General features: G+C 57.2%; 1 protein-coding gene across 21 annotated transcripts in view; it reads left to right on the top strand.

Moving 5' to 3' along the window:
- Nucleotides 1-2,527: 2,527 nt before the first annotated feature.
- The window catches only part of NRXN2 (neurexin 2), a 106,742-nt gene continuing 85,342 nt past the window's right edge, over nucleotides 2,528-23,927 (top strand). For 14 of the 21 annotated variants that reach the window (XM_059146150.1, XM_059146107.1, XM_059146088.1 and 11 more), the window contains exons 1-2: nucleotides 2,532-2,746; nucleotides 11,758-12,740. In XM_059146150.1, the coding sequence (XP_059002133.1) occupies nucleotides 12,008-12,740 (733 nt within the window). In that variant the 5' untranslated portion in view covers nucleotides 2,532-2,746; nucleotides 11,758-12,007. Of the gene's footprint in view, nucleotides 2,747-11,757; nucleotides 12,741-23,927 lie in introns of all 21 variants that reach the window. The other 7 variants (XM_059146232.1, XM_059146199.1, XM_059146189.1 and 4 more) reach the window with 2 other exon arrangements.

Here is a 23,927-nt window from a genome sequence, read left to right as displayed (position 1 = left end):
GCTGAGTTGCTATAACAACAGACGGGGATTGTGTTGTGAAGAGCGGCTCGCTCTCTGTGCCGCCTCCACCCCTGCAGCCTGGTCGGCTCCCCTCCCTGCAGCCCTCCGCCCCATCCTGGCCTATTCCCAGCATGTGTGTGTGTGTGTGTATGCAGATGTGTGCCCAAGGTCTGCCCTGCCCAGGGAGGGTCACGTGTGACTGTCGTTTCACGGTTGCATGTGTGAATGTCATGTAGAAGCTTCCACACTGCGTGTGTGTGTGTGTGTGTGCGCGCGCACAGATGCACACGCTCTGTTTGCTGCATTTTCCCTCCACCCTGGGTCCCCACTGGACTGTGCCTGGGTGAAGGGCCACACTGGGTGGGTGACTTTGGGGAGGGGTGCCTTCAGGTGGTGGGTCCCAGCTAGGTTGGGTCGCCTGAACCTTGGACCTTGGGGGGAGATGGTCCTGTAGCTGGGAGGAGGGGCTGGAGGTGCAGCAGCTACCAGGTGACCTTTCCTGCCCTTGATGGGCAAAGGTGGCCCAGGGAGCTTGGGGTGGGACAGGAGACAAATGCTTACTCTTCCATCTCTCCCTGCCCCTGCCCTCCTGTCCCTTTTTACACCCATCTAAAAGGGTCTGTGAGAGTCTCTGAGTCACTGCCCCTGTCCACCTGTCTCTCTGTGTCCTGGTGCCTGGCTGGACACGTCTGTGGATGTGTGTATGTGTGTGGGGATGTGGTGTGTGTAGGCTGCGGGGAGAGGAGCAGTGGGGGATGGGTAGGGCAGTGGGCTTTGGGGTCAGAGAGGCTATTTCACATCTACAGACCCTGACTCAGCAGTGCCCATTCTCTGAATCCTCTAGTGGCCTTGGTGGAGCCAGCTTGAGGGTCTTTCCATGGTCAGCGTGGGCCTCAAGTCTGGGAGCTGGCTTAGGGATAGCTCTTCCAGACCCCTAGAAATCGCCCCTTGCAGTCTGGGTCCCCTGCTCCCCCACACAGTCCGGAGAGGAAGACCACTTGTTGGGGGGTATCCTCGCCCATCTATTCTCTGTAACTGGCCACTTTTGTGCAAAGTGCTTTGCGGGGGTGGAATGACCCTGTGAGCCAGTCCTCTGTGAGCCCTGTTCCCCTGGCCCCGTACATTCACCTCGGAGTGTGCTGGCGCTTGTGTGCTCAAGTTTGTATACATACGTGTATGTTCTTGGGCAAGCGTGTGCTTCCTGTGGGGATCTTGCCCACAGGAGATGAGCAAGGGGATCACTGCCCATCTCGCAGTGGGGTGTCCCTGTGTGTCTCTTTGGGAATGCTTGTGTGCACATGGATAGGTGCGCATGGCCGTGAGTGTGCTGCGCTGTGCCTGTGCATGCATTACCTCCGGCTAAAGAAACACCACCTACTACGGGCTATGCAAATTATGGTCCCTGTGACAGAGATCAGGGTTCTGGGTGAGGTGGCAGAATGGTATGGTACACACACACACACACACACACACACACGCACACACAGCCTCATTCAGAAGCCCGGTGTCCAACTTTGTGGTACACACACTAGGTGCCAGGTCCACCTTTGATTGGCTGAGTGAGTGAAGGGGTGTCCCCTTCCTCCCACACTCATCCACGCGCACATTCAGGGTGTCCTCACAGGGAAGGCCTCCACCCAGCGCTGCGCTCACTCTGAAACTCCCGGTTGTGGGGAGGAGCACAGAGGACCCGGCTGCTGCCAGCATTCCTTCAGGGATCCAGGCAAAGTGCAGCCTCGCCTCTGCCCCCAGACCTGCTCCTACCCACGTCCAGAGTTCCGGGCAGGACCGGGAACCAGGCTCCAAACTAGGATTCCCATCAGGCAGCGCTGGGAAACCCCAAGCCCTTAGGTCAAGCCCGCCATCATCGCTGCCTTTCCCTCTCCGACTGCCTTCTTCCTTAGAGACCCTCACGCCTCAGTTCTAGGGGAAGCCAGGGCGTCCTCGGGCGGTGGGAGGCGGAGGCCAGGCTAAGGGCTTGAAAAAAGCCCCCCACGGCCTCGGGCTGGTCTTCCTTCCCTGGGCTCCCGACAGCCTGGGCCCGCCCTGGGCGTAACCAGTAGAGGGCGCTGCGACCCGGGTCCCTCACTGGTCCTGCTCCCTCCGTGCCCCAAGTCCGGGCCCACAGCCTCTCCTTGGGCACGTCCCAGTCCTGGGCGCTGCTACACGGGGCCGTCGGCCGAGGGATGCGGGAACGGAGAGCCGGACCCAATAAGGGAGAGGCTAGGGCGTCTGGGTCGCCAGAAAAGACTTTGGGGCTGGATTGGGGGTCTGCCTGGTTGGGAGCCCCGGCGCCAGGGCTAAGGACCGCGAGAGGCGGGGAAGAGCTCGGATGCCCTGGGGCCGGGACGCCTGGGTCCCTGGCAGGGGAGGGAGGTGGGCCCGTGAAGCCGCGGGACTGGCGGCTTCTGCGCCTTCGCATTGGCTGCGCCGCTCGTCCGTTAGCGCAGCGTGGCCCAATGCGCGTGTCTGGGGGGCGGGCACTGGTGCTGATGCTGCCGTCAGTCGGTGTTGCAGGGATGCGGCGGCGGGAGCAGCCGCCCTGACTCGCAGAGCATCTTCCTCCGAGCGGCACCGCGGCGGGGCGGGCGGGCGGGCGGACGAGCCGGCGGGCGGGGAAGCGGCGGGGAGCGAGAGAGGCGCGAGGCGGCCGACACCGCTGGCCCCGGCTCTGCCACCCGCTGGAGACGGGGCGACCGTGGGGCTCTGATTCCCACCCTCCAGCTCCTGCTGCCCCCAGAACCAGGTACGGGGGGGGGGGGCTGCGGCGGAGACGGGCGGGGGGCGGGAGCGGATCGGGGGAGGGGAGCGATCGGAGGGGCGGGGGAGGCAGGAAGGATGGATTGGGGGGCGGGGGCGCTGCCGCGCTGAGAGGGCTGGCTGGGTGACAGCGAGGAGGCTAAGTGGCTGGGGAGGGGGTTGGGGGTCGGAGGCTCCCTGTGGAAGGGGCACTGGCCCTGAGCAGGGGTGAATGGAGAGGGGTGGGATGGAGGGTCGTTGGGGGAAGGGATGGGGCAAAAAGGAGGGGTATCTGGAGGGCTGGGAGGGAGGCTCTGAATGGGGGTCCCCAGTCTGAGCTAGCCCCAAGGGCTGGAAGCAGTGTTCGTCCAGAGGGGCTGGGAAGCTGTTGTGCTCTGAAGGGTCTGCAGGGGAGGAACCAGTGAGGAACTGGGCTTGGTGGGCGAAGGAGAGGGCGCTGGAGAGGGGAAAGAGAGAAGTGGAGAGGCAAGGAAGGAGCAGGGGCCAGGCCAAGGGCTTCATACTGGGGGGCACCACGGAGGACCAGGCTTTACTGGGGGATGGGAGCCAAGGGGAGAGGAGGTTATCGGGAGGGAGCAGAGGGGAAGGTGCCAAGATGCTCGAGGCGGAGATGGGTCTGTGCTGGTGGAGAGCCGGGAAAGATGGGGGGGGGGGCTGAGGGAGAGGAGCGGAAGCTTGCGGGGAAGGTTGGGGGCGATGGAGAGGGAGACTGGGAAATCAGTAGGAGGGGGCTGTGCTGGGGTGGAATGCGCTGGGGGCTGCGACGGGGTTATGGTCAGAGAGCGCTGCAGGGAGAGGCAGCTGCAGGGCCCTGGGCTGGCTCCCCCACCTCCAAAGAGAAGGGGACCATTTCTCATGTCCCAGCCTCTCCCCCAGCTGAAGGAGCCATCTGCCCTGGGTTCTTTGGGCTGGGTGTGAGCCCTGGAACCCTTGATGGGCCCTTGGAGGCGAAATGGGCTTCTCAGAGGGCGGCTGTCTTCTTTACTCTTAACCCCCACCTGAGTCCTGGGTGAAGGCATTTGGTGCCTCATTGAACGAGCCAGGGCTGGGAGGCGATTGTTCCTTGGTGCCTGGAGGTGAGAGGGGTAGTCGTCCAGACCTGGAGGGATGGAATAAGCCTCAGGGGGTGGGTCTTGGGTGTCCAGTCCTCTCCACTGCTTTGCGGGCTTCCATACAACCCTGGTTTTGTATGTGTTGGGGGTGGGGTGGGGTGGGGTGGGCGATGGCCTCCCACTCACTCCTGCCCCTGCCTCTGGCCACCTGCCTTGTGTCTGGGTATTCGTTTTGGGGGGCTTGGGGGTTTTGCATTCTCTATCTTCTGCCAGAGAAGTAGAAAGAGAGAAAGGAGACAGAAGGAAGAAAGAGTGGAGGGAGGTCGGGTGGTCTGTTAATTGTGAGGCCTTTGGATTTGTGGGGTGCTTCGGCCACTCCAGTCCCTAAGTCCTCCTGCCTCCAGGGACGCCCCTGGGGATGCTGGCATCTGAGGCTGGGTTGGATCTTCCTGAGGGCAGGGCAGACGGGTCTAGCTGGGGGTGCCTTCATTCCCGCTGGAGGAAGTGTTCTCAGACCCCTCCTGTCCTCAGAGCCACAGGGGTGGATGGGACTGACAGACAGGCAGAGGCCAGTGGTCACTGGGTGGCTGGGGAGCCCTCTCCAGGAGTCGAGGTCCTGTCCTGGCTTCTCCGCTTGGGCTGAATCCACACTATGGGCTCCTGAGAGGCTGGCTGGGCTCTGGGGGTGCTGTTAGTGACCTCTCTGGGCAGTTCTCCGTCTCTGCCCAGGTCCAGCTGCTCCTTCCTGCCCGCCCTTGTCAGTGACACAGACAAGCTGACACTGATACATACACTCGGCGGCACCCACCCAGACACACACCTACACAGGCACACACACCTGCGTACACAATACGCCTCCCGGCAGCACCCCGCCTACACTCCCCACCCAGGGAGACTGCCACCTTGCTGCCTGCCTCCGAGACCTCCCCCAGGTGCCCTGCACTCCTGTACACGACACACGCCTGGCCCCTACCTGGCCCCAGAGCCCCAGCTCTGCACTGTCAGCCCTCATCCACACACACACACACACACACACACACAGAGCCCCCCGCCCACCCATTCACCTCCCCAGGATGACGCAGCCGAGTCAGCGCACCTGCGCTCCTCCCTACACACCCTCGCCCCCGGACACACCCTCCTGGACACCCCCCTGCTCCAGTCAGCATCACATGGGTCATGGTGCCACTTTGCCTCAGGCCTTTGTGTGTGTGTGTGTGTGTTTGTGCACCCTGGCACATACTTATGCTCACTAACACCCTTTATGCCCTGGCTCACCCCCTATGCTTCTCCCCCACTTTCATTCACTCGCATATCTTTGTTCCTTGAAAGAGAGCACCGCCCCCTCCCAAGCCCCAGGGCCTCCCACCCTTCCCGGATCAGGACCACAGTCCTCCCTGTCACTCAGCTACACCTGGCCTTCCCCAGGAACTCCCAGCCCACCCCTTCCACTAATCCTCGGGGGCCCTACCCCCGCCTGACACAGGGGCCACGCTGTCCATTCATTCCCAGCTCTGAGCTCAGCCCCCAGGGGGACGCAGACCATGTGTCTCACACGCCACCCACCCTGCCGCTCCATCTGTCGGGGCGGCTCCCCGCCTGGCCCCATCCACACCTGCAGGCAGGCCCGTGGGGCTCAGAGACTCACTCAACAGATAAGCCAACATCGTGGCACCCAAGCCATTACCAAGCCTTCTTGCCACCACCCTGGGGGGCCATGTGGGCTCCGCTCTGCCCCTCAGTGAGCCTCCGCTCCTCATCTGTAAAATGGGGAGGGTCCTTGTACCTATCTTGTGGGGTTCTTGCAAGGACCAAATAAGGGAGCAATAATGGTAACAACTTTATGCATCGCGTTCCTACTGTGAACCCGCCTCTGGGCCAAGCACTCTGAAATTTACCTCCTGTATTTGTCAGGACCGGAGCGAGCCTCCGGCAAGCGGGGGCTGATTCCATCATGATCATGTAACCTTCCACACATGCGTGTGCACACACCTGTCCTGGGTACCTTTAGGAACTGACCCAGGTACCTCCTGCTGACTCACAAGGCTGCCCCTGGAAACCATCTGTTCCCTCTGCATCACTGGGGTGTGCCCACCCAGGTCGGTGTCTCCTAGCTGTGCACAGCTCAGGGATGGGCGTAGAGGTGAGCTCAGTGCTCCCACTGTCTGCCCCAGCCTCCCAGGCACCCGTGCCCCGCCCCCACTTTGCCGAGTCATTCCAACGGACCTCCGCCCCCAGCCCACCCAACTTCTCAGCCCCACACCTGACAACAGCCTCGTTGTGTGTGCCTTGAGCTGCCTGCCGCCTCTTATGCCCAGCCCCCTGATGCTTCTCTCCACGTGCACAGAGACCCACTCAGGGGGCCGCCATGTGTATGACATTCACTTCAGGCGGTGCCACTATGGGGGACTCCCTCTGGTCTTTAGACCTTGTCCCACCTTCCTAGGCAGGAAGAGGTGCCCAATAGAATTGGGGAGGGCCCAGGGAGCAAAATTTGAGTCCCAACTTTGCCACCTCCAAACTCTGTGACCTTGGGGGGGGGGTCCCTTTCCTTCTCTGAGTGTGTTTCCCCATCTGCAAAAGGGGGGAATGAGAAGCCCTGCCTTGATTGCTTCCCTCACTGGGCCTGGTGGAATCAAAGGAAACACGAGACACGTGGAGTTTTGCAAATTGCAAGATGCTGAGATGAGATTTAAATGTAATCATTAACACAACACATCCAGGCTACGCCAGGCGCTGTCATGAAGTGCTTTACATATATTAACTCTTAATTTGGACAACACCAGTCTTACCGTTATTTTACATGTAAGGAAACTGAGGCCCAGAGGGGCTAAGTAATTTGCCCCAAGTCACACAGCCAGAAACGGGTAGGGCTGGTATTTGAACCCAGGCTCTGGGGTGAGTGCCTCTGATCACTGCTTTGTTCCTGCAGGTTGCTAAGGTGAGGCCAGATGCCAACACACTCTAAGTCTCCCCAAAAAAGTCATCAGGGCTAGAAGGAAGGAGCGGAGGAGGAAGATCAGAACTGTTTGTGGCCCACCAAGCCTGCCTGTGGTTTTAAGGAGGAGAAGGGATCCTCCAAAAAACACATTGGGACTGAAAGGGACCTTAGGGCTCAAGTAGTGTGATGGCCCCTCCCATAGGATCCAAGGGCCCCCTCCTGAGCCGCTCTGAGCAGTAGTCATTCTGCTCAGAGCACACACCTCCACAGAAAGGGAACTCACCACCAACCCCCCGGAGGCAGCCTACTCCACTGTTGGAGGTTCTAAATTGCCAGCAAGCCTCTCTTTAGCTCGAGCCAAAATCTCCCTCCCCCTAACACGCACTTCTCCCACCTGTCCACGGGCTGCCTTCTGGGGCCACCAGAATGTGTGCAAACCCAGCTTTTCCTCCCTGGCGCCTGGGGGAGGCCCCTGCTGTCACACTCCCAGCTGGCATGAGAGGAGCTGGCGTGAGGCGCAGAGAGCCAGAGGGAGGCTGGCATTCCCATGGCTGGAGGTGTGTGTGCGTGCGCACGCGCGCGTGTGCTATCGAGGTGGCCTGAGATGGGGTGGGTGGGTGTGGGGAGAAGGCCCCTGGCCAGGGGCTCTGCCAGAGTGGGCACAGACTCTCTGTCTTCCTGGAATTTGCCTCTATTCACTCAGGTTGCCCTGATGGTCATGGGGAGGTGGGGGGCAGGGAGGGAGCTGAGGCTTTTGGTCAGGCTGAAGGCCCAGGTCTGGAACAGTGGGTACAGTGGGAAGCATCTAGAATGGAAGGCCAGGGACCTTCGTTTTAGTCTCGCTCAGCTGGGTGGCCCGGGGTCAGTCATTGCCCCTCTCTGGGACTCAGTTTCCACCTCAGAGAAGCAAGAGGGTTGAACTCCAGGAACTCTGAGTTCTGTGGTTCTCATTCCCGGGGGCAGGCTCAGTCTGGGTTGTCTGAAGAGGGCAGTGGCCCCTGTGAAGTCCCCGTGAGAGAAAGGGGGACTCCGAGCTCAACACTTCCTTCCCTGTGGCCTGTGGAGCGGACCAGGTGGCAGGAAGGCCATAGGCATTGGAAACTGCCCACCCCTTACCTGCACTCACACTTGCGCGAATGGATTTATCTTGCTATGCTCTGGAAGCCTGGGGTGATGGGGTGGCCCATCAAACTGCCGAAACAGGGTGAGATGAGACAGTGTGTGTGGTTTCCAGCCAGGCGCTGGACGCAACTAGAGAGCCCAGAAGTTACAGCCCACGTGACACTGGCCTGGCCGTGGGAGATGAGAAGGCGGCTGTCAGCCTAGAAAGGCCTAGAAAGAGTCTGTGGGAGCGGGCTCAGTGGGTGAGAGAGTAGGCCTCTCAGAGGAACCTAGTCACCCCACACCCCCGGCCCCCGCGCGCCTCCCCTCCCCACCGGCACCAGGCTCCAGGGGCCATCTGTGGGTAGGAGGCGCTAGGAGGCTGACTGGGTGCAGAGTCCCAGGGAACATGGGAGAGGTCAGGTCCCCAAAGGAACAGTGGCCGGGGGCCAGCCGTGGCTGGCAGTGTGCACTGCGCTGACGTCAGTCAGCCGACAGGATATCCCGAGGCTGCTCTGGCCTCTGTCCCTGCACTGACAGTGGGCATTGGAGAAGAAAAGTAGGTCTTGGGGAGCAGGGCCTGGATGGTGGGGGCAGGGGGCTCCCAGTGGGGGAGGGGCCGTTGCTCTGTACAACTCCAGGGGAACCATTTACTTGATGTAGTTGTGCAAGGAGATCTGAGGCCAGAGAGCTGTGTGCCAAGAGTAGAGCAAGGTTAGTGGGTCCTAGGTTTGCAGGAAACCCCTGCATCCTGGGCGGAAGGGGGGGTTGGAGGCTGGGTCAGCAGAAGCTTCATCCAGGGGAGGGGAGGGAGGGCGTGGCAGGTTTCCCAGGGAACTGTGGGGTGGGGTGGGGTGGAAGGGACCCAAGTGTCCGCTTAGCATATCCTCCTTCTGGGGTCATCTCTGTCTCCCGAGCCTGCAGCTGCCCCAAGGGTTTCTGGGTCCCTGCAGAGAGGACCCGGGGAGGACTGGGGCTTCCTCCTGGCCAGGCCGGCAGCCCCTGTGCCCGGCACTGAGCCAGCCTGGCCTGGGCTGTGGAGCTGTGGGCTGTGGGGAGAATGAGTAATGAGTCTTGAGGGGCCCTGGTTCCCAGACCCTGCCCTCACCCCTCCCTGGAGACACCGCCGAGGCCCAGTCTCTGCCCCCACAGCTGCCTCTCAGCACAGTGCCCGCTCCCTACTCACACTCTCCCTCCACAGCCTGGCACACACGCGCCCCGTGGAGTCATCCCCTCCCGAACTCTCATGCGTTTTACCTCCCCTCACCCCCACTGGCCTCCAGGGACATTCCTTCTGGCTCCTAGGACCCAGGTGTCTACCGCCCAGCCTCTGGGGGCCTCCTCACCAACCTCCACTGGATCAGTGCTCTGCTGGCCTCCCGAACAAGGGAGACCCGGCCCCGGAGGCATTTTCAGTAAGAAGCCCTCTGCCAGCTCCCTGGAGGGTGGGGGATGTGAGTATGACAGGGGGACTGGGTTTCGGGGTGGGGCAGGGGAGCTAATTCCCTCCCTCTCCTGAGCTGAGGGGCGAGTGGACAGCAGCACGAAATCCCATTCCCTCTGCTAGTGGAAATCGATAGCTAATTAATTCCCTCCCCAAAATGTGTCTGGGGGTGGGGGTGGGGGTTGGGAGAGAGGCAGAGAGAGGCTGGGCCAGTCAGAGACTGAGACCCCTGCACGGGGAGGGAGAGAGGAAGGACCAGTCACTTTTCTGGTCTTCTGGCCTGTGCCTCCGCTGGGGGTCTCCCTGCCCCCTCTGGAGAAGAGGGGGTTTGGCTTTTCCCTTCCCCCAAGCCCGAGGGTCCCCTTCCCCTGCCCTGGGCCAGGGTGGGGGTGCATGTGTTTGTGTGTGGGGGGGTAAGGGCGTCAATCAGCCTGGGAGCAGGTGCTGTATTTAATTTGATTGGCTAATTAGCCCGCGCATGTTAATTATCTCCATTACCCAATGAGGAGAGGCAGTGACAAAGCTATATATAACCCGGACAGTGTTCGCAGGGAGAGGGGGCTGTCTGCCTGCTCTGTCCCCTGCTTGGGAAGGAGCAGCCCTTTGGCGGGGGCCGTGAAGCAGGACACTTGAGTCCCCACTGATGCCGGTGGGTCTGGCTGGGGAGTGGTGGTGATGGGGGGGTGGGCAGCAGTCAGAAGAAGCCAGAAGGAAGGACCTGAGAAGGGGGGTTTGAGGGTCTCTTGGGGATGGCTCCCCAGACTCTCCCGCTGTTCTCCTAGGCTTTCTGTGCCCCTTCTTCCTTTGGCAAACATGTCACTCCAACCATCCCTGCCCTCCCGTGACTCACTCCTCACTCCTCTGCTATTGTTTTTTTAGGGGTCTCCTAGCTTTCTCTGTCTCCCTTTATACCCCAGCTTTCTCCCATGGAGAAGGGAACTGTACCCACCCGAACTTCTGCCTCACCCCTCTTCTCTTGTTCGGGTTCCCGCTGCCCTGAGCTACACCCGAGGCTGCCCCACACTTTGTGTCCTTCGTGGGGAGACTGGAGTCTGACACATGAGGATCTAAGTCCCAGTTCTCTGCTGACCGAGCTGTGTGACCTTGGGCTAGTCTCTAGTCTTTCTATGAGGGCTTCCCCAGTGGTTAGTGGGAATAGCAGGGCTTCTGAGAGTGATTAGTAAAATGCTATTTGTAAAAAGGCTCAATATGCAGGGCCTTGACAAATGCTGTTAGGATTAATTTTCTCTACGGTCTCTTTCCCCTTCTCCCCATCAGGCCTCCTTTCTCCTCCATTACTCTTCTGTCTCTGTCACTCTTCCTGTGATTTCCACCCCTCAAACTTCAGTTTTTCCCTGTCTCTTCCTAAACTTTGGCCCTTCCCTGCTGCACTCCCAGGCTTCTCCCCATCTCCTTCCCTTCCTCCCTCCCCAAAATAAAATCAATGCAATATTCAGGAGGGTTGTTGGATATAAATAATTACGACTCGGAGTTTAACGAGATGCAAATTCCCCTCCCCGGTGTGGGGTATAAATTGCTCTCTGACAGCCCGTTACAAGGGTAATCATTTCAGAAAGGCAATTTTATGTAAATAAGGCTGCCTGCCTCCTGGTGGCTCCCCCAGCCCTGAATGGGGTGAAGAGAACCCAGGTACCTGGCCGCGCCTGAGGCTGAGGACTGGGAACTGGAGGTGGAGTGCGATAGACGTTTAGGTTTTGGAAGGATCTGGGCTGGTGAGCAGTGGGGTTGGGGCCCAGGAAGAGGTGAGTGTTGTTTGGGGGCATTTGGAGACATGTGTCTTTGCATGGATGGAGAGGGTTTGGGGCCTGGGTGCCTGGGTCCTAGTTGGCTTCTCTCCCTTGCCCCCTTCTCATCCAGGTTACCCAATAATCCCATTGACGAATTGCCATTTCATTAATCCCAATGAATTATTTAGCAACTTCATTATCCAGCATCAGGAGCTGATGAGAGAGCCCCCGACTGGATGGTTGGTGGTGGGAGCATCACCAAGGCCTTGGGTGGTTCAGAGAGAAAGGGGCGGGGGCGGGGCGGGGGAGTGGCGGGGGAGTGGCGGGGGAGTGGTCGCCACCTGGTGGAGCGTCTCCAGGCCTCACCCACAGGAACTGGCCCTGGTCCTGACGGGAGGCGAGGGTGAAGGCGTCCGACTTGGGCTCCTACCGGACTTTAAGATGCTACTACCCACCCGCCCACATCTCAAATTAATAATTACCTTAATGAGCGCCATAACTCTGCAAGGGCTGGGCCCCCAGTCCTACGGTCTTCGGTGGCGGTGTCTCTTGCTCTGGGGCCCTCTCCGGGTAGGGCCGGCTCCTCGAGTCCTAAAGGGAAACAATTGAGTGCTTGCTGGTGTGATGGGGGAGTCAGCACTGCTGATCCCCTCCTTAACCCTCTCCCCTCCTCCGAACCCCTCATTAACCCTTTCCTCTCTGTTTCCCCCGCAGGCATCCCTCCCCCATCCTTCGTTGGAGCCCGCAGCGGGGGAGGGGCGCCGCCGCCGCCGCCACCGCCGCCCGGGGAAGCCAGTACCTGGGCCTCTGCGCCTCTCCCCACGGCCGGGCCCATGGCACTGTGAGCCAGAGAGGGAGCCCCGCTCGGTGCGGGGGGCGCCCGGCCCCCTCCCCGCCCCATGCGCCCGCGGCTCTGAAGCCTGAGCGGGGCCGGGGGCCGGGCGGGGCCGGGGCCGCCGGAGGCATGGCGGCCGAGAGCCGGTGGCGGCCGCGGTCGCCGCGGTTGCTGCTGCTGCTGCTGCTGTTGGTGCTGGCTGCGGGCGCCGGCGGCCTGGAGTTCGGCGGCGGCCCCGGGCAGTGGGCTCGCTACGCGCGCTGGGCCGGCGCGGCGAGCAGCGGCGAGCTCAGCTTCAGCCTGCGCACCAACGCCACGCGCGCGCTGCTGCTCTACCTGGACGACGGTGGTGACTGCGACTTCCTGGAGCTGCTGCTGGTGGACGGGCGCCTGCGGCTACGCTTCACGCTCTCGTGCGCCGAGCCGGCCACGCTGCAGCTGGACACTCCGGTGGCCGACGACCGCTGGCACATGGTGCTGCTGACCCGCGATGCGCGCCGCACGGCGCTGGCGGTGGACGGCGAGGCCCGCGCGGCCGAGGTGCGCTCCAAGAGGCGTGAGATGCAGGTGGCCAGCGACCTGTTCGTGGGCGGCATCCCGCCCGACGTGCGCCTCTCGGCGCTCACGCTCAGCACCGTCAAGTACGAGCCGCCCTTCCGCGGCCTCCTGGCCAACTTGAAGCTGGGCGAGAGGCCCCCCGCGCTCCTGGGCAGCCAGGGCCTGCGCGGCGCCGCCGCCGACCCACTGTGTGCGCCCGCGCGCAACCCCTGTGCCAACGGCGGCCTCTGCACGGTGCTGGCCCCTGGCGAGGTGGGCTGCGACTGCAGCCACACAGGCTTCGGCGGCAAGTTCTGCAGCGAAGGTGAGCCCGGGGGAGCCACTGCTGGGCGCCTGGGCTCTGGAGTCAGGGCTTGCCCGCGCTGGGTCCCAGGGTCACTCATGGCCTTGGGGGTTGCCGGCGGCCAAGGACGTGTGAGAGCGTGCCAGCCCGCGGGGTTGCGAGGTGTGTCCTTGCGAGGGGTGGGTGAGGATGCCCGTCTTGAGGAGAGGGGGCGTGTGGTTAGCCAGTGACCTGTGTTGACGTGGCCTCTGGGTAGTACTGTACCATCTGTAAGAGGTCCTGTAAGGGGCTGGCCGGAGCCCGAGGGTCCGAGGGCTTGAGGGTCTGTGGGTCGGGTGTGTGAGGGGGTGTGCGGACAGGATGGGTGCCGGCGGGCTTTTGTGGGTGGGGACTATGCGGCTGTGAGATCTACTGTGGGTGCGGCCTGGAAGGCTAGGCATTGTGCAGGTCTTGTGCAGGTCGGGACGGTGAGGGGTCTGTCCGTGGTGGTGGTGGTGGGGGGGGTGGAACGGGAAGGGCTGCGGGTGGGGCCGGTATGGGCGGGGCCTATGGAGATGTGGCGTTGCGGGGCCAGGCCCGTGGAGCAGGTGCTGGCAGGTGCTGTCTGCCGGGCCATCGGAGAATTTGAGAGTGAAGCCTGGAAAGTATGGCTGGTGAGGCCGGGGCTGGACGGGACAAAGAGGACCTGGGCATGGGGAAGAGGGCACGCAGCGAGGGCAGGTGAGGGACAGTGGGGATGGCCAGGTTGTGCCTGGAAAGGGAGATTTCAGGGAGGGAGAGCTTCCACCAGCTCCCCAGCTTCGAGGGGAGGCGCTGAGTGAGATGAGGGGACAGGTCGTGGGGGTGGCGCCGGTCCTGGTCCCTGAGGGCTGTGGTTCAGGGGGACGGAAGGAGGGACTTGAAGGCACCTGTTGTACCTTGGTCTGGTGGGGCGCTGGAGGAGGCGCTCCCCATCAGTTTGGGGACTAGGATGGGCATCTCCTTTGACCCTGGTCTGTGGCAGCAGGCATGCTTTCCTCTGCCCCAGACCCCTAGAAGCTGTTGGCCACCTAGCCACTGTGTGTGTGTGTCTGTCTGCCCCCTCCCCAGAGAGGTGGAGACTTTTGGGGAGTGTGTGTGTGTGCGTGTGTGTGTGTGCCCTCAGTGTGTGTGTGTGTGTGTGTGTGTGTGTGTGCCCTCAAACTAGTGCGGCCGTGGGACTGTTTTGGGGATGGGTGTCCTCCTGGCTGTCAGCATGTGCGCATCCATGGGAGGAGCCGAGGCTGCCGTGTGGCCCTGGGTTTGGGATGCGCTATATTTTGACTGTGTATCCATGGTTGTGGTAGAGGAATCCTTAAGGAAACTGTTTGGATTGCTTTTGTGGGGTTATTTGCATAAGGCGGTGGACTGTATCTTCAGGAACTGTGTGTATTAAGTTAACCTGACACCTTCTCGCCTTTTCTCCAAGGAATGCAGGTGCTCTCTAAACTGTGAAAATGTGTGTCTGTGTGTGTTCGGCTGCACATAGAGGCTGGGAGTCTGGCAGTGTGTATTACGTGTGAATGGTCTGCTTGTCTAGAGTGGGGTTTACAGACAGGAGCTGCAGGGCCCAGGAGAGTAACCAGTACACAAAAGAATACCCGCCTGCATGTATCTTAATGGGAGACCTCAGTAAGAGCCTGGAACTCCATAAGAAATCTTTCTTTCCATGACTTTGAATTTGATTCTCTGATCTCCATGACCTTTCCCCTCCAAGTCTTTCTAAGAAAACAGAATTAAGGGGCACCTGGGTGGCTCAGTGGGTTAAGCCTCTGCCTTCGGCTCAGGTCATGATCTCAGGGTCCTGGGATCGAGCCTTGCATCCGGCTCTCTGCTCAGCAGGGAGCCTGCTTCCCTGTCTCTCTCTGCCTGCCTCTCTGTCTACTTGTGATCTCTTTCTGTCAAATAAATAAATAAAATCTTAAAAAAAAAAACCCCAGGATGAACCACCCATCTAACTTGACGGAAAGGGAATTCGAGCTATGGAGAGGTTGTAGTAGCCGATCCTTGGGCTCACTGGCAGAATCAGGCCTGAGTGTTTGAAAGATACAGCCAGAGGCACATGGTCAATCAGAACCTCGTGTCCAGTCCCCAAAAGGATTTACTGGCCAGAGGCTCCCAGTGAGCCAAATAAGGTTTGTGCTTCTGAATACGGGTTGTGCGGTTGTGTGTCTGAGGTGTGTTGGAGTACCTGTGTGTGGGAGGGACAGTGTGTGTATCATATGTGTCTGTTGGGTGTGAATGAGAGGAATGTTTGTGTTAACTGTGTTGGAGCTGGGAGAGACAGCTGCCTATTTGACCCATTATGTATGTGTGTGTGTGTGTGTGTGTGTGTGTGTATGAGAATCATGAAGAAGAGGGAAAGGGGGCATTAGGTGGGTGTCAGATAGCTGGTCAGGGCAGCATTGTCTCTGGGCATATGCGTGTGTGTGTGTGTATGTGTATGTGTGTGTGTGTGTTGGGAGCTCTTGAGGGAGGGGCCGCGCGTTGTCTGTGATAAAGGGGCGGGGATATGCCTCTCCCTATTCCTTGTACCTAATTATAGTACCAGGCACTTAGTGGGTGTTTAATAAAAAATTTGCAGGATGAATTAAGAGATATTAATAAGTATTGGGGAAAATAAAGGCTTGGGTGAGGCTGAATGGGTATCTGAAAATGCGTATTTTTCAGATATGTGCTGTGGGTGGGCGCGGGGTGGTGAACACTGACGGTGTCCGGAGGTGACAGACACAGTGACGGCCCTGCTGATTTGCATCCCTCTCCCCACCCCATGACCTCATTCCCTCTCCTTATATTTGTTCCTATTTGCTGGGCAGCTTTTGTAATATCTTGTGCTCCCTACACTTCTGGTACATTCCCATCCAGCCGAGGAGGGGAGGAATGCATACTCCCACCCTTGGGCTTGGGGGTTGAGGAGAAAGACTTTAAGGGGAACAGGCCTGACTGCTCATCCCTGAGACAGAGCTGAGAGACCCAGAGTCCCCACATCTCCCTCTGAAGTTACCGTCATTTGGTGATTATCTTCTTTGAGGGAGGCTCAGCTTGTTTGAGATTGTGGGCATTTAAAAATGTCAGTAATTCATAATACCCTTTCCAAATAGGAGTTATTTTTATATCTCTCCGTTGTGAAAAGGGACGACTCAAAGCTACTATGAATTCAGGAAAGCTTTTAGATGACTTCGATGTTATATTTGCCATTGTGGTTAATCAAATATACATTAGAAAAAAGTTTTTAAGCCTTGCAGGCAAGACATATCAATCTGCCTTCAGCATCTGGTGTGCATATGGATTTGTGGGTGCTCTGGAATCACCCCCCCAACCCAGGCCTTCCTGGGTCTGGGCCTACCCATTGACTGAGAACCTCCCTGTTAGGAAATGTGCTTCTTTTTTCTCTGGGGCTGGGGGGGGAGGGAGAGTTGTCTGGCCACAGGTAATTGAAGAGAGAGCCAAGTTGGAGCGACTGAGCGACTGAGCGTGTGGACCCAGTGCTGATAATCTGTCAAAGCCAGGCTGAAGTCCATGGGGCACCGGGCAGGGATTTGCGTGGGATCTCCGCCCGTCCCCACCACCCTCAAGTGGAATCGGGGCACAGGCGTGTGGGACAGAGTGGCAGGGGTACACGTAGCCTGGGAGAGAAGAATGAAGCCAGGAGACAGAGAGGTAGATGCCCATTTATTTATGTGTGTCTCTCTTATGGTGGTTGCTGACTGAATTCAGTAAGTAGTTATCAAGGCCTCCTTTGTGTGAGGCCTCGTGTTGAGGGCTAAGGGGGAGGGTCAGAAATGAATAAGATGAAAAAAAAAAAAAAAGAAATGAATAAGATGCTGCTCTGGGTGGTGACTGTTTACTCGGGGAAGCCGATAAAAAAGCAGTCCAGTGCGTGGGAAAGAGCATGGATTATGTAGCCCTGCCTGGGTCAGTGACCTTGGACTTTAGCTCTCTCTGCCCTGGTTTTCTTTTCTGGAAAATGGAGGCAATAATAGTGTCCACCTTACAGAGTTATGGGAGCTAAATCAGCTAATTCATGTCAAGTGCTTAGAATAGTGTCTGGCACATAGAAAATGCTCAATAAACACCAGCAGAAGAGCAAGGCACAAAATCGTGTGGTATCGGGATGCCTGGGCTGCTCAGTTGGTTAAGTGTCTGCCTTCAGCCTAGGTCACGGTTCCAGGGTCCTGGGATGGGGCCCCACGTTGGGCTCCTTGTTCAACGGGGAGCCTGCTTCTCCCTCTGCCCAATGTTTCCCCTGCTTGTGCTTGCTTCCCCTGTCCCTGACAAATAAATAAATAAAATCTTCAAAAAAAAAAAAAATAGCGTGGTATATGCCCAAAGAGATGCAGTAAGACGGTGCAGCTCAGTGGTCAAAACACAGACTCCTGAGTGTCAGGTCTGCATTTCAACCTGACCTTCTGCCCTCACCAGGCCCAAGCCATCAGGTGAGTGCCTAACCTTCAAACGCATTTTTCCTTACCTGTAAATGGAGATAAGCAGGCTTGTCTTGCAGGTCTGTCGTGGGAACTAAATGAATGTCTGATACATGAAAAGTGGTGAATAGTTGGTAGTTACTATTACCAGCAGGGTGCTACCGGTGTTGCAAGGAAGGTGGATAGCTTTACAAGTTGACGGGGATTGGTAATAAAAGGCATGCTTTTGAGGATTGACCTTGACCGTGGATGAGTAAGCTTGGTTTGAGGGCGCCACTTCATGCACAGGCACTGGTAGGAGCCAAGGCATGGGAGGGAGGGACATGTACGGCCCGTCCATAGAGGGGGCTCCAAGAATATAAGGAAACAAGAGCAATCTAACACAGGAGCAGCAGGCCAAAGCCAGGTCTTGGAGTTTTGACTTAAATCATTCAACCAACATTTGTTGGATGCTGTGTCCCAAGTAGGGGCAAATGTAGCCACTAAGCCGCCACAGTTTTTTAAAAAAATATTTTATTTATTTATTTGACAGACAGAGATTATAAGTAGGCAGAGAGGCAGGCAGAGAGAGAGGAGGAGAAAGCAGGCTCCCCGCTGAGCAGAGAGCCCGATGAGGGGCTCAGTCGCAGGACCCTGGGATCATGACTTGAGCCGAAGGCAGAAGCTTAACCCACTGAGCCACCCAGGCGCCCCAAGGGTCCACAGTTTTGAGCAGATATATGAATAAAAGCTATATATCAGAAGCTGGGAGTCTACTGTAGAAGGATTATGGGTGGCAGAGTTATGCAGTGGAGAAGTCAGTTGGGAGACAGTTCAGGAGAGAGGTTTGGGGCCCCCACATCTTGCTGGGCTTGGGGAGTGGCGAGGAAGGGTGGTGGCCTTTGGGACAGCAGGAGGAGCAGGTGCTTGGGAGCTGTTGCTGGGATGGAAGCTCTGGGACTCAGAGGGGATGTGGTTTCAGGTTTGCTTGGAAGGACGGTGGCGGTGGCGGCGGGCCAGGCCGTGGCAGCGGAGGGGTGAAGGCAAAAGGGGAGGCCGTGGGAGAGCAGCAGCCTTGGGCCCCCGGATCGTGCACGTGTTGAACTGCGATGTCCCTTGGTGTTCTTAGACAGAGACACCCAGGCTGTTGGAAAGGTGAGACCAGAGCTTTGCATTGAAGGCGGGGCTGTGGATGGAGACCTGGGTGCCACGGGGGCGTGCGTGGAGAGAGAGAATGTTTGTAGTTCTGGAATCAGAGGAGGTGGCCAAGGAGAAGGGGAGGAGACTTCATAGGAGCCCACAGGTGGAGAGGAGTGGCTGCAGACATTATGAAGGGGCAGTTAGAACAAAAAGAGACCAGATCACACAGTCAAGCGGGGGAGAGCCTGGGGCCTCACAGCTAGTGAGCGTTTGCTGTGCCTTGGGTGTTGCCGTGTGTGCCAGCAGCTGTCCCAGCGCCGAGAGAGGGCAGTGGAAATCGATCAGTAAAATCTCAGTCTTCCGGGGCCCTGGGGGAGAAACTCACCCTGGAAAGTGGAGCATTATCCCATTAAAATCCACAACTCACCAACACTGAAAGCATTTCAGACGGAAATCTTCCCGAGATATGTCGCACACCTCTCTGCCTCCCCGAGCACAATATTTGGAAAGTGATTTAACCTTTTCCGGATGACTCAGGATGTCGTGATTCCCCTTAGGTGTTCGACTGTCATACTGTGGTTCCTTCACTGAGGTTTGTCCCTGCCTGAAATGATGCCTGACTGCTGTATTTGGATAGTTCTTAGATTAGCTTTTCCCGAGTTTTTCCACCTCCGTTCTTAGGAAGGGTTGTCATGCGGCAGCCTACATCTCCTCGCATTCGTGAACTTGGAAATCAGCATTCCCAAGTGTGTTGGGGTTGTGGGTCACCACCGGTAAGTGGGTTCTGGGTAAGGTCTGAGGGGTTCTCCTAAGAGGATATAATAGGTTTTTTTTTTTTTTTTAAGAGTTTATTTATTTATTTGACAGATAGATATCACAAGTAGGCAGAGAGGCAGGCAGAGAGAGAGGAAGGGAATCAGGCTCCCTGCTGAGCAGAGAGCCCAATGCAGGGCTCGATCCCAGGACTCTGGGATCATGACCTGAGCTGAAGGCAGAGGCTTTAACCCACTGAGCCACCCAGGCACCCCTATATAATAGTTTTTAATGTATCACCATCAATGATGTTCATTGTGGCCGCTCAGAACTTTTTCTTTTCTTTTGTTCTGGTCTTTCTTACTGTCCTTGATAATGAGTCTAGTCTGTTGGAATCCCGAGTTCATGTTAGGCAAGACAATACCAGCTCCGCCCACTGGTGGGGCAGATAAGACTTCTGTGTGTGAAAGTTGAGTAAATGAGGTCACGTATGTGGAACCACTGTGTCAGCTGTTAATATCCCATGCCTGTGGGCCTGACAGTTTCTGCTGCGAGAGAGATGGCTCCGGGCTCAAGAGAGTGGTTCAGGGAGTGGCTGGTGTGAGAACCCAGAGATAAGACAGATACTCACAAGGAAAGCCTCAAATGGTGGAGTGGTTAAGAGCAAGGGGGGCCCGAGGTCTAATGTCTAATCCAAGTTTTCTACTTGCTGTGTGTGTCAGCTTGGATAATTTACTTAATCACTTTGTTCTTCAATGTCCTGCTCTGTAACATGGAGATTATGATGTCGTTACAAGGACACAATGAGCTATATGGAAATCCTTTACAATGGGCTAGGCACTGTTCTTTTTTTTTTTTTTAAGATTTTATTTATTTATTTATTTATTTATTTATTTTTAAAGATTTTATTTATTTATTTGTCAGAGAGAGAGAGTGAGAGCGAGCACAGGCAGACAGAGTGGAAGGCAGAGTCAGAGGGAGAAGCAGGCTCCCTGCGGAGCAAGTAGCCCGATGTGGGACTCGATCCCAGGACGCTGGGATCATGACCTGAGCTGAAGGCAGCTGCTTAACCAACTGAGCCACCCAGGCGTCCCTGATTTTATTTATTTATTTGACAGACAGAGATCACAAGTAGGCAGAGAAGCAGGCAGAGAGAGAGGAGGAAGCAGGCTCCCCGCTGAGCAGAGAGCCCCGTGTGGGGCTCTGGGGCTCGATCCCAGGACACTGGGATCACGACCTGAGCCGAAGGCAGAGGCTTTAACCCACTGAGCCACCCAGGCGCCCCTAGGCACTGTTCTAAATGATCCATAAAGGCGACTCTGATCATCAACCCCAGTGGTCAGAGAAGGCTGCAAGAAAGAGACGGGACTTGGCTAGATCTTGAACGAGGAGTGAGTGAGATTTGTGGAGGTGGAAAGGAACGAACGGGCAGGGCTTTCCCTCCTGGAAAACAGCCTAAACGCGAGGTCTAGGAGATGGGATTGGGTGTGTTGGGGTGCGTGTGAGGAGACCAAGATGGTTGTACTTTGGGGGAGATATGATCAGAACTGTAGAGTCAGGTCAGCTTCTAAAAGTCTTGACTTCCAGCCAAGAATGTGGATCAGGGGAAGTTTTAAAGCCAGACAGATTCGGGTTCAGATTTTGACTCTGTCCCCTCACTGGCAGTGTGATACGGGTCAAGTTTCTCCTGCTTTAGGAGGCTCAGTTTCCCCGTCTCTGTGAGAGAGTGATGGCAGCATCCCTTGACAAGGCAGTAGTGGCGAGAGATGGGAACAGTGCATGGAAAGAGCCCGGCACCCTTGAAGTACTCAGTATGTAAGAAGTGTTTTTGATTATTCATTCAACAAACATAAGCATTCCTTTTTCTGAGCCAGGAACTGTGCAAGCAGCTGGAGGTAGAGATGAATGAGATATTGTCCTTGCTTTTGGATATCACACAGTCCAGCCAGGAAGCAGAGATGGAAACGCAATTCGCCTTGGAGATACAATAAAGTGAAATAATGATACAATGTACATATTGAGAGCGGGCACAGAGGAGGGGCGGCGGTTAGCTCTGCCTGTGAGGCCAGTTGGGAACACAGAGGTATACTGACCTGGTCTTAAAACAAGAGCTGGCTTTCTCAGGGAGCTAAGGGTGGGAAGAGTGGGACTAGGGAAGGGTCTTTCAAGCCAAGGGAACAGTACGTACAGAAATGTGGGACAGTAGGGAAATGGACAGCCTCTGGGTGTGGCTAGAACCCGGAGTGTCCCAGGAAAGGAGGTTGGAGGGAGGCATGGCCGAATTTCCAATGGACTTGCTTGAGAAGATCAGACTGCATCCTGGAGGAGTGTCCTGGGAAATCTTGAAGGGTTTTAAGCAGGGTTGTGACTTGGTTGGACCTCTTTAGTGGTGTGTGGACTAAGAATTGTAGGGGAAAAGACTGGTGTGGGGGGAGATCATTGAAGAGGCTTATTAATGTTCCGGGGAGAGGATCTGAGAAGGGTCTGGCTTTGGGGCCATGGTGGGGGGAGGGATGGAAGGATGAAAAACATTTCTACTGGGCGCCTGGGTGGCTCAGTGGGTTGAGCCGCTGCCTTCGGCTCGGGTCATGATCTCGGGGTCCTGGGATCGAGTCCCACGTCGGGCTCTCTGCTTGGCAGGGAGCCTGCTTCCTCCTCTCTCTGCCTGCCTCTCTGCCTACTTGTGATCTCTCTCTGTCAAATAAATAAATAAAATCTTAAAAAAAAAAAAAAGAAAAACATTTCTAGGAGTTGTGTTTAGTTTTTAGGGGTTTAGAAGGTGGAATTGACAGGACCTGGTGATTGGTATGGAAAAAAAAAAAAAAAAAGAACAAGGCGGATTTCTGGTTGCTTACATTGACCAGGGAGAGCAGGTAGGAGGAGAGGGAAGGGTTAGGAGGTCCATCTTGGGCATGTTGAGGGGTGAGAAGCCCAGGTAAAACTCCTCTGAAAACAGGTGGGGACATAGGTTGAGAACAGAGAAGAGAGGTTTGAGCCACTGAAAAGTTTCGAGTGTGTGTGCAGGTGCACATGTGCCTCTGTGTGTGTGTATGTGTGTTGATCACAGCAGTATTTCATCAGGTGTATCTGGCCCCTGGGCCATGAGAGCCTAGTTGGAGATAGGCAAGGGACCAACGAGCAGGAGGCTCTTGGAGGAAACCGGAGGGGAAGGGTGGTCTAGGATGACCCAGGAGCACAGTGGTCAAAGTCAGAGGTGATTCTGTGCTGTTGGGCCAGTCCGCTTCCCTGCCCCCAGGAAGCAGGTAACACCACCAGTCTCCTGAGGTTGCTGGAGGGTAATGTGTGAGCCCCCTGCTGACGGCCGGTAGGATGTCAGGCCACTTGGCTAATTAGCGACATCTCTAGCTTGGCTGAGTGGGGGGCACCTCGCGGGGGCTTGAGAAGCATTGGTTGAGTGCAACCAACAATGCCTTTGCCAAATGCAGGGCAACGGGCCTTTGGTTGCGAGGGTGGAGAGAAGCGTGGCTTTCGTGGTGGACTTTGGGTGTCAGGGAGCTGTCTGAGTAATCGCTGCGCAGGCAGCCACGGGTACCCAGGGGAGAAGCCCAGTCTACAAACACAGGCTGGGGAGTCCTTAAGCCTCGGAAGTGAGCTATTGCCAAGGAGGGCAGGGAGAAGGAAGGAGTGTGGAGGGCACAGGACCCAGCCTGGAAGGGTCTGTGATGGCAGGTGAATCAGCAGAAAGCAAAGAGCCACACAGAAGGAGAGGTCAGTGAGTCTCCAGGAGCTTTGTCCCGGAAGCCAGGAGAGGCAAGGCTCGCGCAGCCCACAAACCTCGCTGGCTCGTCGCGTCTTCGTGGGTATAGCGCGGCCCACGTTTGTGGCAGGTGGGAATACTTTTTGAAAGACCAGCCATGTTGGATTTTCTAGAACATCACCCTGCCTCTTTGTTTGTACAGGTGCTGGAGAGATGATTGCGCTGACTGCCTGGGCATTTGCACAAAACGGGGCCAAAGAGGTCCAGACACGCGGCTCCTCGTGAGAGCCCTGGGATTTTCCTGGGGGCCCCTTTCTAGCCCGCATAGCAACCCCCGCCTTCAAAGCAATGCGATCCAGTTTATTTAAGAACACTGTGTAGACACAGTTTTGGGGGGTTGCAGCTGGCCGGTGGAAGCAGTTCTGTGTGTGTAACACGCGCAGATAGGTAAAGGCTTGTGCGAAATGCAGATAGACGGTCGACGGACAGACAAAAAGGGGGCTGTGTTCATCGCAGAGTCCTCAGCGGGCGGAGGGAGAGCTGGGCGTGGTGGCGGTGGACACATCTAATATTAGCTCTTAGATCACCGTGTGGGTATTGATTCTGCATTCAGCCCCCGCGTGTGTATTAAGGAGGTGGGATAAGGTCTGATAAATGACAGCGTATGTGTTTCTGGAGAGACCTAACCCCCTAAGAGCCGCTGAACAAATGACACAAAATGACGCCGGAGGCCGGTGACAGTGCAGGCCTGCGGGAGGGCGTGTGCTCCCAGCAGCTGTGTGTGTGTGTCCTGTGGCCTGCAGGCCTATGTGCATGTGCATGCGTGTGCGTGTGTGTGTGTGTTTCCCCATCGGGTCTGTGCGTTTGTAGGCTGCGCTTTTCCTCTGCCACCTGTTGCTTCCTCCGAAGTCTCCCAGGAGGTGGGCGCGTGAGAAATGTTCAGGGAAGGGGTGACCCAGCCTCACCCCGGGCAGACTAGAGCTCAGCCTGCCTGGGCTGCTGTCGCTGCTTCGAAGGAACTGTCTCCAACCTCTCTCTTTTTTTTTAAGATTTTATTTATCTATTTGACAGAGATCACAAGTAGGCAGAGAGGCAGGCAGAGAGAGAGAGGAGGAAGCAGGCTCTCTGAGAGCCCGATGCGGGACTCGATCCCAGGACCCCGGGATCATGACCTGA

The sequence above is a fragment of the Mustela lutreola genome, chromosome 1, assembly GCF_030435805.1.
Source record: "Mustela lutreola isolate mMusLut2 chromosome 1, mMusLut2.pri, whole genome shotgun sequence".
Classification (NCBI taxonomy): domain Eukaryota; kingdom Metazoa; phylum Chordata; class Mammalia; order Carnivora; family Mustelidae; genus Mustela; species Mustela lutreola.
The sequence above is the reverse complement of the archived record's forward strand: the minus strand, read 5'-3'. Positions and strand labels throughout refer to the sequence as shown.